Consider the following 15,788-nt stretch of genomic DNA (forward strand, 5'->3'; position numbering starts at 1 on the left):
ATGGAAGTCAGGAAAATAAAAAATATTTAAAAATCAAATGTTCCCTCCTAACATCCTTAAAACAAAACCTTGTCTACTAAATTAGGAGGACCGGTAGCCGTCAACTTTCACTCAGGCTAAGCTGCAAGTTTATTTTTACAAGATATTAAAAGGCAGATCTGCAATAGATTGTTTATTAAAGGATGCAAGTCACAAAATCTAATTTTCACCTTTTAGATTTCATAGTTTAAGGTGCGTAGCTTCATTCATTGACTATTTTCAATTTACCCATTTGTGAGTTCCTAGGAGGGAGAGGACAATGAAAATTAAACTAAGATATAAACCCTTCTCTTTCTCTCTCCCTTTATGTTATTCATTCTATGATAAATCATAAACAAATTACACATCTATGACCGCTGGGGTCTTGATTTGGCTAGAGCAAAAAAAACAGGTAGGGTAGGGATATTGTTTGATACACTAGTCCCCAAAATTTTATAGTAGCGTTTCTTATTCGTTGGCCTAACAACTTAGGGGACTTTTCATTAAATTTTGATATCATTTAGTTGAGTGTCCAAAATTTTAATCTACAGAGGGGTAATTTAGTAAATTTTAATTGGTTGGTTAATTTACTTGATTGTTTAAACATCTAACTACTAATTTTAATCTACAGAATAGGTAATTTTCTGTATTACCATTGAGAAAGTAAATCAATGTATCGGCCATTGTCCTATCCCTTTAGATCCCTGAAGAAGAAGACAGAAGAATTCAGATGAAACAAAACACAATGATACATAATTAACAATAAATCCTATCTTTAATTAATGCTATGTAATATTTGAACATATAAATATCCCTATTTTCAGATTTAGATTTCAATCTTTAGACGTGTAAAGCTAATCTTTAAGTCTGTTACTACCTTTCTCAGCCAATAATATATTTAAATACATAAATGGAAATTGCTTTGTCATTCGCTAGTCCTTTCAAATCAAACTTTATATTATCTTTCGATCTTCAATGTTTCCTAAGGTAATCGAAACATCAAAAGTACATTGCAACGGTATATTTTATTACGTTAAACATTTATAGTAATAACGATACTTGCTCTCGAAGCATTAATTTACTTCAATTTTCGGTGTAAAATATCAACAACAACAAAATGTAACAAATTAAGTCGCGAAGGTTTTGTAAAACTTTCAGGGTTTCTATAGTCACCATCAAAATTTTTATTACGGGGGGTGAGGATTGTAATCACCTTTTTACCCTCCCCTCTGGACGTCCTTTGATTGTAAATTTGGGAAAAGGGTCCCAAAAAATCTCCTAAAAAAGAAAGTTTGTAAAGATTAGTCCAATAATAGGCAATTTTAAAAAAATAATGAACATAACTTCCAAGCAAACCTTAAGGGTAGGTATATTTTTCATTTTTTATAAAAGTAATGTTAGAAGAATAGATGGTAAGGAAGAAAATGGGATGGGAAATAAAGCAATGTAAAGATTAAGGAGATGAAGAAATATTAATCATTTGCACCCCCTTTTAAAAATCAGCCGACCAAAGCTTTAGAGATAGACATACAGAGATATAATCAACAACGGACACTTGTAAAATATCTTGGCTGCTGATATTTGGCTTGGGGAAGGGGTTGTGTGATTCACTGGATGCTTGGATGTTATTCTACAGGTTAAAATCTTTGCTAAAGTCTAAGTGATTATTTAAATTCTACTTTGCAGCCTTGACGTTATATCTTTCAGTTGGCAATTTATGACTGTGTATAAGTTTACTCACTCAATATGAGCAGTCAGTAATCTAATAGTTTGGCGCAGTTGTGCAAAATTATGCTGTCAAAAGTAAGGTTCTATCTTTTTATTACATTTGGGAAACAATAATTGTCTTAAATCAATTTAGAATTTTTTCTCCTTCAAATTATTGTTTTTTTTATAAAGAAATTGATTATGAAGTAAGATGTTTTGGTTTAGTTAAGTGTTAAACTAAATCTTTTTACATTCCGTTTTTTGGTATTATATTTTTAAAAACGCAAATCTCCAAAGCTACTCTAGAATTCCAAATGTCCCTCCATATGTCTGTCTATCCATCTGTCAGCTACGTTTAGCGGCAAAATGATTGTCTCAGCTGCGATTCATGATTTACAGCTTAAGACATATGCACATATACTCTACAAATTACTTATTCCGTCGGTTTACCCTAACTGATCTCAGGGGCGTCCAAGCTTTTTATTTTGGGGGGGGTAAAATAGCGCGAGAATCGCGCCGCAAATTTTTTTTACCCCCCCCAAATTTTTTACCCCGGGGGTAAAATTTGCTTGGGGGGGTAAATACCCCCCCTGAAATCTGTTGGCAGGGGTAAATTTATTTTACCCCCCCCAAAATTTACCCCCGGGGTAAAATTTTTGGGGGGGGGTAAATAAAATTTTATTAAATATATAGTATTGAAAATGCGCGCGAAGCGCGCAAAAATTTTTTTTATTAAAGATTTTTTATTTTGGGGGGGTATTTACCCCCCCAAAATTGTTTGTGGTGGGTAAATACCCCCTCCTAAATGGTTGGGGGTGCCTACGGCACCCCCAGGGTAGGGGTAAATTTTAAATGGGGGGGGGGGTAAAATGAAAAAAATTTTGGGGGGGGTAATCGCCCCATTACCCCCCCCCCCCTTGGACGCCTATGACTGATCTGGAATACGCTTTATTTTTATATGTGTTTTTCTCAAATGTAAGCAAAAAAGAGCTTAAATATTTTGTGTTAAGATCCAATGAACATATACACTGCAACTCATTATGTCCATCTGTCTGTATACAAAGCACATCGTTCTTTATGCATTACTACACACTATTATCCGCCTTTTTCTTACTTAAAATTAAATTTTTTAAATTTCTCTTAAGTTCTGTATTAAAGTTTACTCTGCTTATAACAAAGGAAGGACATTAGAATAGAATATTAGAGTATGCTCTTCAGAAAATTGAACTTTCATAATAATTAAATAATTAATCAGTAATTTTTCTTCAAAAGCAGCAGAAAAAAATAAAAAGATATGTTAAAAATCGAAAATTTCTTATATCTATAAACACCCAGATCCTCAGAACGGCGAGAAATCTAATTTTGATATGATTACCCACACAGATTTTTAAATTTGGCTCAAAAACACAAAAGATATGTAAAAATCAGTAAAAAATAAATGCAACTAAAAAGCTACTTCAAAGCTATGCTATGCTATACATAAATATTACCATAATAATTGGGGAAAAAAACAGAACTTTAGGTTTAATAGAAGTGGAGTAAATCTTATTTCCCCCATACCGTTACGGACTGTCATACATACAAAGTAAATTATGGAGTAGCTTTGCTAATAAAAAATAGAATATAGAGTTTGTGTAAGACAATCATTTTATTATTGACACAATTTTATTTTAAATCTGAGTTGTAACTTTAGTTGTTTTGAAAGTTAGCTAAGCATTTTCAAAAATTTCTTAAAGTAGGTTCTTCCGATATAACTGTATTTGAAAAAAAAAATTTGAAGATTTTCTTTACCCTCAAAATTGACCCAAAATACAAATAACTCAGAACAAAAGCATTCCAAACATAAATCAATGTGTAATGTATTTAATATAAGTGAAATTAAAACAATTTGATAGTATTAAAAAAGAGGAGATGGTAAAAAGTCCCTTAGATTTCTTTTAGCTTTTAACAAATTCTTTAAGCACCAAAGTTTTCATAAAGTATTTAAGATGCACTTTTTGAGTGTCATCATTTCATTTCATTATTTTTTAAAATTTAATTTTTCGAATATTATTTTATTACCCATTTGAAATGATTTAAACTTGTCTTCCAAATAGTGTTAAAAATTAAAAGAAGACGACAAATAAAAGAATTGATTTTAAGAACCTGTCATGCATTGCAGAAAAATGAATTCCACGTCTATTGAAAGTACTGGTACGGATGAACTCTCTCATGAGCAGGGCAGACGGAAATCTAGGCTGGGATCACTCATATTCATGGAGGATTTTGAGGTACATTAATCCTAAAGGTATTCCTAAAGAAGTGTGATGTGCGTCTTGTAAGATCAAAATAGGAAAAGAACAAAATTAGATATCAAGTAATCTCTCCTGAATTGAAAAGCAGACCTTTCAATACCCCCCCCCCCCTCTCATGCATAACCTAACTTTATCCAAAAGAAACTGAATCCTGTTTTATTATACAATATTAGATCAATGGCTTTCCATAAGAATTGTAATGTATTTTGTCATATATGCTTTATGATTGGTCTGTCAAAACAATATCCAAAATTGTCTACCGATAATTTTAATCTACATTAAAAATAATTCTGTTTTCATAATTTAGGGGTTCCAATTGTCCCATCCCTTAAAATCCAAGATTTTAATAGCGAAGCTACTCTAAAATTCCTTTTTTCTGTCCGTCTGTCCTTCAGTCAGTTAGTCAGTTCGGGGAAATGCAATTTTTTTGTTGTTATTTAACTAAGACTGCTGAAACTTTCAGGGAAGATTCTTATAGCATGTGCATATCTACTCTATACATAATTTTGTCAGAATGTCTGTCGTTTATGCTTCAAGAGATAAAAACTTATTTTATTATAGACTTGTCTTGATTTTCTTAGTTTTTTTCATAAACTGAACATCTGCTCTACAACTCTTTTTGTTTGTTTTTCCATCCTTAGTTTTTTTGTGCTTTGTTTCTTTTGGATGTTGTTATCCTTGTTTTTCTAGGTTGAAGAAATACCAGAGACAATCTTAATGAAGCCTTGTCTTGTCTATTATATCCCACAGGTCAGATCAAAAGCAGCATTGTAATTGACCAATTGCAAAATATACGTATACTGGCCTATCATTAGTTATTTGTATCGCATGATGTCATTTTTATTAGGCACTATATACTGCTTCGTCATATTAACTTGTTACTTACTTGTAGAGAAAAGTGGCGCAGCAACAATAAGCTTATTTTCAAAGAATATTATTTACGATAGAATTTTTTGTTAGAAAATAGCTTATGAGAAACTGTGCAGAGACTGAATCCTTTAAGATAGTAGAGTTACTGACAGAGGGCCATCTAAAGGGTGTGCAAAAAAATGCGGACCTTTTTAAAATTTAGATTGCGCGGCTTGTGTTAATAGTAGAAAAACGTTATGCACATCATTAGAACCGTTATGAAGTCTATTTTATGGAAATATAAAAACGATTCCTATGCTACGTATAGTTTAGGAGCTATGTGGTAAAATGTCCCAACTGGCTTAAAACTTGACTTGCGAGTAAATCATTAAAGATTAAATTAAAGGGTATGCAAATAAAAATACGTACATTTTTAAAATTCTAATTGCTCAGCTTGTGTTAATAGTAGAAAAACGTTATGCATACCATTAGAACCGCTATGAAGTCTATTATTTGGAAATGTGAAAACGATTCCTGTGCTACGTATAATTTAAGAGCTATGTGGTAGAAGTTTAAAAAGGTCCGCATTTTTTTTGCACACCCTTTATATATCCTAATTATAAAGTTTCATAAAAAATTGCAATAAACATTCACGATAACAATCATAAGAAGCGAAGAACAAAAAACAGATGGACAAACGGATAAAGGTAGTTTTAGAGCATCGATGTTCAGTGGTCATAAACAGCAAAAAGAGAGAAAATGTAATGATTAGAACACTTCCTAACTTCAAAAATTAATATTCATGTATTTTATAGCATGGCTGACAGGACGAAGGACCAAGTAAGATCTAAAAGTGAAATAGCGTTAGGAACTGATAGACGGTTAGACAAAGTAATTTATAGAGTACTTTGTTAAAGTTATTTAAGCTTGTAAATTTTAAGATGTTTTTTATCGATATTATAAATTATTTTCATTTTCCAGACAGTTAAACAAAGTTTGACTTTGCAGGCAAACAAATCTGGAGGTTGGAATGCGACAGAATGGAACCTGGATTATCCAGACTGGAGGGGCACACTACGGCTGGTAAGATAACACTTTTCATAAGAATTATAAATTGAAGAAGTATAATAATATGTGGTGCTTTCCCTCAAATTGACTAGCAAGCACAGAAAGAGAGGAGAGGGGAGGAGCCTAACCCCTGTAGTGCCCTAGCCGATGAGTTGCTACCCTGTACCCAATAAAATCTAACCTAACAGAAAGCAACACACTTAAAACTATACTTTCTTAATTTACATTAAGATCTAAATAAAGGGGCTGGGTTTCAGTGCTCTACAGGAATTTTGGGGGGAAAGCACATTGTTTATTATTTTTCTTCCTAGAATGTAACGCGAAACAGTGCCGAGCTGCGGCTTGAAGAAACGGGGACTAACCATGTGTTTGGAGTCTGTCCTATAGATGACTACCCAGGCAATGCTATACAGGCTTGTCTAGATTATAGCAGGTTAGTTTCTATTATAGTTATTTCTCGTATTTATTCGAATCCGGTGGATAGGAACCAATTCTCATCCATACGAAAAAACTATATCTAGCATCGTATTATATCCAGCTTTCTACAAATAAAAAAGTGTACAATCATAAGATTAAAACCAGTTTTTTTAGCCAGTGCCTTTGGCACCTCGGGGCTAAAAAACTAGTTTTAATCTCATAATTGTATATTATATGTCCGCGGAAAGCCGTCTATAATACGATGCGAGAAATAACTATTATCGCATCCTGTAGGGACCGAAGATCAAGGCAAAACTGCACAATCATTGTCTGATGGTCCTAATTATTCTTGATAAAGAGCAGCTCCTGTTGTTAAGCCTGGATATTTCCCAAAGCCTTATGACCTTGAAATGTAGGTGATTTTAATGACTCAATAGAATATACATAGTGTTCAAGACATCACATTGAGGAAGGAAACAAAATTTGTTAAATAATACTGGTAGCTATAGGTTTTTGAACACGATCTTTTATTCGTTGGCTTAAAAACTTTTGGCACTATTATTAATTCTTGGTTAATAAACTATCAGTGTTCCAAATTTTCCACCAATAATTTGAAAAGGGATAATTTGTTTAAAGCATTTTGAGGTGAACATACATCCCTTAAGATCCCTGACTTTCTTTACCTTTGTTTTCTTTTTAGATACTTTGTGATCAAAGTTGTTGATGATGATCTTGTGACCTTCCTTGGTCTCGGCTTTGCTGACCGAGGGGACAGCTATGACCTCAACTCCAAGCTCAGACATCATTTTAACTCGGTAAAGGTAATGGTTATCTTATATAGCCAGGGTTCTCTGAAGTTAGAATACAGATTCACACGGAGATTGAATCCTTTGACCAATCATTGACTGGTAAGCTTTAAGCTAGGGTTGGGCCGGATATTTTTTTGGCCGGATACCGGATACCGGATATCTGGCTAATTTTAAATGCCGGATATCCGGCAAATATCCGGTTATCCGGCCAAATTACCGGATATCCGGCCGGATAACCGGTCAAATTACAACATATTAAAGTATCAAAAATGGATATAGTCCCTTTCGTGGCAACGCACCTTAAGGGTTTAAGGATTCGTTGTATTTTTTTAATTGGTTATTTTAGATTAGGTTAGGTTAGGTTATATTTGGTAAGGTGATTTCCCCGCAGGGTTAGGCAATTGGCCCCGCAAGGTTAGAGTCCCCCGCGAGTGGCTAGAAATAGGAGATACGCTACTCTGAAAATACGAATAATCGCTCCTTAAGGGGCGTTGCCACGAAAGGGACTATACCCGCAAAAAAAATTTCTTCATAAACTGGTGTTTTATATTATACTAGCGGCTGCGTCCCTAGTATCTAGGGATATTAGAAGGAACATGAAAGTGCAGAAAAATAACTTAAAACCTTACAACGACTTTTTTATAAAAATTAAACAGCCTAAAACCACCATGGGACCTATAAGAAGCTTCACTCTAAAGGAGAACCATATCGGTTCAGCGGTTAGCGAGATCCTTCGCTACAGACAAAAAAAGCTTAGCAAATAAATCTAATTAACTATTACTACTCTCAATCTGTACTACAATCTCTAACGGTTGGAGGATGGGCGGGGAGATGGCGTTGAATGCCTGATCCCCCCCCCCTTCTGATTTTTTCTATCCCATTTTCTGTGTATAAAAGGTAGAGGGCTATAACTGAGTGACTTTCGAAATATGGGTATGACATATAACTGAGAGTTGAAATTTTTTTTAATACCTCCTTCCTGGCGGGCACAGGATACCAGCAAATCTGGTAAGGTCATTCAGGTAAAAAGTAAAACTTTTCTTTACTTAAACAAAGCATTTCATGATATTCAATACTAAAATATCCTATAGTCGTACATCCTCATATGTAATATAGGTGTTCAAGTCGATTTCAGGTTCCAGGTATAATCCTGCAAGTCCTGAACCTCCAGATCTCCAGATATCTTTAAACGGTTCCTGTGACCGAAAATTTTTACTTGAAGATTTCAAATTTTAAACTTATATATCTTCATGACATATTACAATTTCATAAGAGCCGTTGCCGCTTACCTGCCAACCGTCGGTTTGCGGCTGGCAGCTGCCAAGTACTGCTACCACCGCCAAAATTTAGAAAAAATTGTTCTTCTAGCTTCAATAATAAGAAAATTAAAGCCATTTAAGATTTAAACAAGGATGACAACATCCATAAGTAGCGAAGCACAAAAAATAAAATCATAGATGGTAATACATACAAGTAGATTTAAAGTGTATTTATTAATTGATTTATTGGAGAAAATAAACACGAAACCCTGTTCTATTTTGTATAATGATGACAATCAAAGTAAATAACATAAAAGATGCTCATAACAATGGGAAAATTTATTTTGATACTGATATCCCAAAAATGTTTTAAGATTGGACCAAAAACACCAAAGATATGAGGAAATATGTAAAACATATAAAAATAGCAAAAACCTGCTAAAAGGAAGTCTGACCGCCATGCTTGTTTTCTTAAAACTACAGAAAATTTAATTTTTAAATCCTTAACTTAAAAAAATTTGGAAAATTGGACTACATACATCAAAGATATGGAAAAATTTAAAAATAGCCAAAAACCTGCAAAAAGGAAGCCGGACCGTCATGGTTGTTTTCTTTAAGCAACAGGAAATGTAATTTAGATATGTATAACTGAAAATTTTTTGGAAATCGTACCATAAACACCAAAGATATGGAGAAAAATGTGAAAAATAAAGAAAATAGCCTAAAACCTGCCGAAAGACAGTCTGACCGTCATAGTTGTTTTCTTAAAAGGACAGGAAATTTAATTTTGATATCTATAACTAAAAAAATTTTGGAAATCGGACCATAAACACCAAAGATACGGAAAAAATGTGAAAAATACAAAAATAGCCTAAAACCTGCTTAAAGGCAGTCTGACCGTCATAGTTGGTTTCTTTAAAGGACTGAAAATTTAATTTAGATATCTATAACTGAAAAAATTTTGAAAATCGCACCATAAACACAGAAGATATTGAGAAAAATGTGAAAAATACAAAAATAGCCTAAAACCTGCTAAAAAGCGGTCCTACCGCCATCGATGTTTTATACTTAATTGTGCTCCTTGATGATGGAAATGTTGTCAAGAAATTTCAACATTCTATCTTTTATAGGAGCTGAGTAAATCCCATTTCCCCCATAGCGTTACGGACTGACGGACGGACGGACAAAGTGAATTATAGAGTAGCTTCGCTACTAAAAAAACAGAGATTTTTTTTGTAAAATATAAAAGATTATATTGCTGGATATCTGGCCGGATAGTTTCAATATCCGGTATCCGGCCGGATATTGAAAATGGCCGGATATCCGGCCACACCGGATATCCGGCCCAACCCTACTAAGCACCTATTATTCTATTCGTTTAATCAAAACCAATTATGAATGTAATCCTGACTCTCAGAAGTTAGGATTCAGATTCACACGGAGATCCTTTGACCAATCTTTGTTTTGTTGTAAGGCATGTATGTATATGTTAATCAAACAGCCATGAAATTTCTTTGTTTATATCCCTCCAAATTTCATTACCAAAAGACGGACAGACACAAACATTTATAGAGTAACTTTGCTATTTAAAATTCGTTCTTAGCATAATTGATTTAAAATAAGACAGGTTAAAAATTGTTGTCAATGTAGGTTGCTAATATGGACCACATTTTTTTGACAGTAGGAGGGGAGTGGAGGATAGATGGGGGCTATCGTTATTTTAGCCAGCTAGAAGTATTACTTTATGAAAATCTAGTGCAACATCCAAGTAAATATATATCAATTTTCAGCATGGAGTTGAAGGAGCAAAATCATGGAAAAGAAAATTCATTGAATTCTTTGATGTATTCTCTCGTTAAGTTTTTTATACAGGGTGTCCCAAGTCTGTTTTTTTAACAGGGTGTCAACAAAAAAGAAAGAAAGAAAGTCATTAAAAATTACAGAAAATATTTTGTTTTCGTTATTTTTTTATTTAAATGTATCAAATAAAAAACTTAGGGTTTAAAATTTATAAAAAGATAAATATGTTTTATTTTAATTTATTAATGGTTAGAATTTTCTGAATCATATACATTTTTAGAAGATTTTTGAATGATTTGAATTATTTTTTTTTCTTATCTTATTTGATATTAAATAAAGTTAGAACATTTAAAAAATTTGTATGTTATGCCTTTTTGGAATGGTTAGAAGGTGACGTAGAATTTGGCCTTAGAAATATATCTAGTAAAATCTATTGTATAGAAATTATTATTTATAGTAAATAAAAAAAAATTATATATATGTTTTAAGTATATGCAATAAACATATCAAAAATACAGTAATAAATTACTTAATTTCTTGCATTAAATGCAGATTAAGTTTCTTAAAATTTACTAATGAATAAAAAAACTTCATATAAATAATTATAATGATTTAATGACATATAATGTATTTTATTCTTATAAAATTAAAAAAAAACAAGTTAATATTTTTTTTCAAATTATCAAAAATTCCATAAAAAAATCAGTTTTATAACCAGTTTTACATACAATTGTTAGCACTTTCAATAATTATTTTCCACCTTGAAAACTATTTTGCTAACAAATCAAGTACTAAAATAAAACTACGACATTTGATTTTTTGTTTAAAATGATGTAATTGTAACCTAAAATATGATTGAATCTGTACTAAATGTATTATGTACCATGTATAAACTATATTTAGAATAAATGTTTGAATGTCTGTCATAAATGAATTTAAAACAAGCAAAGACTAATAACATCTTTACAAGTATTACAAAGTTTTGGCAATTCGCATGAAGATTATATTTTTTCAATGCTCTTAAATTTTTGTTTTAATGTTTTAAAAAGCATTGACTACAGATACCAGAATTTTATTATTAATTAAAAATCACGAAACCTAAGAATCTAACGGTTGTTTTATTATGCTCTCTGTAACTTATTATCTTTTTTATTATTCCTTCACTATCTAGCGGCTCTGCCCCTAGAGCCCCCAAGGAGCACCTAAGGTAGGGATGGTGAAGAACTCCAGCTTCCCAATTTCAAATTTAGTTTGAAAAAGAAAAAAAGAAAATTTTTGGGGTGGAGTTTTTTTTCCAGGGGCGATTTCTCTTGGCAGGGTGGTAGCACCCTCTCCCAAAATAGCTTTAAACCTTGCCAGAACATATAAGATGCTACACTGTAAGTTAGAACCATATTGGTCAAGCGGCTAGCAAAATACTTCGGTACACACTGACAAACAGACACAGATCATGTTACTTTAGGATTGACTATAATTCAGCAAGTCTTACTCATAGTTGGGTAATTACCTTCATAACTTCCAGAAACATAAACAATAACATTTTAATTACAGAATATATTTCATAATCAGGCAATAGAACAAATTTTTAATTTATAAAACATTGGAAGACGACATAATAATAAATAACCTACTAAAACTACAATATACAATATTAAATGATTGACTATAAAGTTCAATAATTAAATTAGATTGCACAGTTTTTTTATTCAATTCACAGCGAGTTTTTTTTATTGCACGCATCAATTTGGGTTCGATGTTTTTTGTAAGGTTAGAATAATACTTTAATTAGGTATCATATAAATTAATAGGTATCAAATAAAGTATTAATAACTTATTTTTTTCCAGTATGGCTTTGAAACCGATTGATATCCGCTGGATTAGAAACAGTTCTCAGCCATAATGAAAAATATTATATACAGCATAGTATTACAGACAGTTTTTCACGGGACTAACAAAACTGGTTTTAATGTTATACTTTTTTATTTTAATATCCACGGAAAGCTGTTTTAATACGATGCCATAAAAAAACTATTCAAATAATTGACTTAATTTGAGTCAATACCAGCAAACTTCTGTATGCCAGCATGTACCAGGCTGAACACTGTGTCCACTTTGGAATCCTGGTAATCAGCTGATTCGTCCTGCTGATCAGCTGTGTCGCCAGCAGCAGCCTGTCTACGCCTCCTCCTTCGCCTACGTCCTTGTCTCTGTGTAATTTCTCTATATAAGCAATAATTAGTATACCAATAATTTATTCAGTTATCAAGTTTTGTATTTTAAGTCAAAGGACCATAGGAATTACATAGGGAAAAAATCGTTTGAAAATTTAGATTAAAGATACAAAAAGTTTGTCTTATTAGACACCCAAAATCTAGTAAAATTGTGTTTTTCTGAGCAACAACCTACATTTTTTTTGTATAAAAGCTCATTTTGATAAGCTATAATCCACAGTTCTTGAGGGGTAAGACAATGGATAATAGATTGATATACACCCCATTCTGTAGTTTAAAACTATTTGTTAAAAGATTCAGACACTAATAGTTTTGAATAAATAAATAAAATTCAATGATGCTCAAAGTTTTTGAGCCTACAAATAAGATAATGTGTTTATATAATCACATAATAATGTAATCACATATAAATATAAATGCTGTCTATTTATTAACATTTGCATCAGACATTCTTAAAATAGAAAGTAATTTCTTTGTAAATTTTTTTAGTAGCAAAGCCACTCTATAATTCACTTTGTCTGTCCGTCAGTCAGTCATTCAGTAACGCTATGGGGGAAACGTGATTACTCTATAGATCATTTTTTCCATGTGCCTATTGATAATTTTTGAGCTTCGCTAATTATGGATGTTGTCATCCTTGTTTATCTATGGATTGTTTGGAACACACAAAATAATTTCTTATTGACCGCAGTTAGACAATTAAAAAACCATATTTTAGCAAATTATGCATCAGCCACATGAACATCAGTCTCCCTAATTCTTGGTTTGTAATGTTTAAATTTTAGTTTTTACAGCTTTTTTGGTTTTAAATACTTTCTAATGCCAGAGTAGTTGGATGTCTCAATGAAATGGCGGACACCCAAGAAACCAAAAATGTACGGAAACTTTAAAAGTACAGAAGCAAATAACCCCTAAAATGTACTGGTTTTAAAAGTTGAATAAATATTGGGTTTCAAAATGTCTTTGTACATTTGTACATTTGGATCTACTGCAGTTCACGGTAAAATATTGCTGGTAACGAATATTGCCAAAAATCTATGAATTTTAAAGGCTGCTAGCTGCCAAACGGCTGAACGTACAGATCATGCCCGCACACTGTTTAAAGCAGCATAAGAAGGCCTACAAAAAATCTGGAATAGCAATAAATCAATAATGCATAATTATCTCGCAGTGCAGGGAAATGCGCAAAAAAGGTCTATTTTAAGCGTTTTTCTTCAGTGAAGCTTTCCCTGTGCATCATTGGATCTTGGCTATTTCAGATTTTTTGTAGGCCTTCTTATACCGCTTAAAATGGTGTGCGGGTATGATCTGTACGTTCAGCCGTTTTGCATCTAGCAGCCTTTAAATTTCATAGATTTTTGGCAATATTCGTTACCAGCAATATTTTACCGTGAACTGCAGTAGATCCGTACATTTTAGTAAATAAATCACTAAAACATATGTTAGTAAATAATATAAAGCTTAGATGTTCAAAATATGTGCTGTACAAAATCAAAACATAGTTTGACCTCCTATCCTCTTAATATTAGTTTTATTTCGAAGTTTTTAGATTAACATTTTACTAAATGATTAGGGACCAATCTACAAATAATCTTATTTAAAAAAGGAAATATTCGCCTGTCTAAGCGCCTTGAATTGTAATTCAATAAAGAAATTATAACAGTATGTGTCAAATTATGTACAGTTAATTTAAAAGAAATTGTGATCTATCCACATTTGTTGTAATATTTAGATGTGAATTTCACATTTTTTTGGCAAGGAAATGTTTCTGAAGATAAATTGTAACCACCCACTTTCTTTCTTTACATATTTTTACTATCCTTAAAGTAACAGGATGTCTGTCAATCTTTGTATCTTTATATACCTTAACCTTCAGCCAATTTTTTAAAGCGAAGCTTTTCTATAATCAGGGTCGGTCCGTAAGTCCCTACGTCACTGTCCTATCGATTCCAAACTTTTCATTGTGACTCCTGTAGTAGTTAGGTACAATCTAGAAAGCGTAGCAACTATATAATCGTTACCAGAATGACCGTACGTTCATTATAAACATGTTGATTTTTAAACTTTTTTAACAACAAATTTTTATGTGATAAATTATCCAATTGATCTAATTTTTGATATACTGATTCCTAGGACAACAAATTACAATGTTATAATCGAAGTATCTCTATAATCAAGTCCTAAAAATGTAAGTATGTCCTTAAACAATTTCCTATATTTATTCAGTTCTGAAACTCTACTACAAGTGTTAATGTTCGTTTGTACTACCGTTTCTGAGCTTGTTTAAACTAAAATCGCAATTGGATTTTCAATTTACCGCCCCACGCTCATTAGTTCCCCTCGGGGCCTTCTTTCACTTAAAAATAGTGCATACAAATGAAAACTTTATAAAAAAACATAAAAAATAATTTAAAAAATCTAGAAATTAATATCTACATATAAATACAAGTTTTTAAACGTAAAATTGTCTTACAAGAGGTATCATTAAATGATTTTTACTTTTCCATAAATATTGAAGGACACCAATGACTTGGTACTAACTACATATTTTTGTACAATAATACATAATTTTTATCAGAAACAAGGATGACAACATCCATAAGTGACAAGAATTAGTATGAACAACCGACAAAGTAAGTTATAAAGCAGATGTTCAGTGGTCAAAACTTCGCATGTAAAGTAGAAAATCACTAAACCTTATTAAATAAATTTATATGCCTTTGAGGCGATACATTGATTAGTATAAATTTCATTACTCCTCGAGTAGATTAAAATTATTTGTGGACAAGTTTTAATTAGTCTTTTAGACAACGCATGAGAGAATGTGTTTATTAAGCTTAAAGCACCAGTATAATTTATAGGCCAAGGTCCCCTTCCTATAAACTATATATAATTTGATAAAAAAGGTCATTACTGAACTATACTTGCTTACTAAGGCACAGATAAAAAAAAAACATTAGAGGTCTACCGAATTTTTCCATAGGTCAACCTAAAAATGCAAGACAACTAAAATTCAATATTAAGAATTAGGAATTACTTGAAAACATTTCAATAATTGCACTATCTTCATGTTTTAACAGCATAAGAATTAAAGCAATTAATGCATGTTATACTCTTCTATATAATGAAAACTAATGCAAACTTTTTTTTTGCACTGAAGCTTATCTACAAAACTTGTTACTTTAAAGTTTGCACCCAATAGTTTGCAATTTTGTAATGTTATACAGAGCTTTAATGCATGATTTACTTCCAACACATTAGTTAGGCAGAAATTCAATAATACTAACTTTTATATATTGAATCATGTTCAAAGTTTAAAAAGGATTTACAATACTA

General features: G+C 31.9%; 1 protein-coding gene across 1 annotated transcript; it reads left to right on the forward strand.

The window, feature by feature from the left end:
- Window positions 1-3,890: 3,890 nt before the first annotated feature.
- On the forward strand, window positions 3,891-10,314 carry LOC145323366 (NECAP-like protein CG9132). The gene is made up of 6 exons (XM_080165793.1): window positions 3,891-3,995; window positions 4,710-4,769; window positions 5,850-5,951; window positions 6,248-6,369; window positions 7,054-7,174; window positions 10,212-10,314. Exons 1-6 carry the CDS (start codon window positions 3,891-3,893, stop codon window positions 10,278-10,280), a joined length of 579 nt encoding a protein of 192 aa, XP_080021919.1. The 3' UTR covers window positions 10,281-10,314.
- The last annotated feature ends 5,474 nt before the right edge of the window (window positions 10,315-15,788 follow it).

Source organism: Acartia tonsa, chromosome 6 (assembly GCF_053477335.1).
Source record: "Acartia tonsa isolate MP-2025a chromosome 6, ASM5347733v1, whole genome shotgun sequence".
In the NCBI taxonomy this organism is placed as follows: Eukaryota; Metazoa; Arthropoda; class Copepoda; order Calanoida; family Acartiidae; genus Acartia; species Acartia tonsa.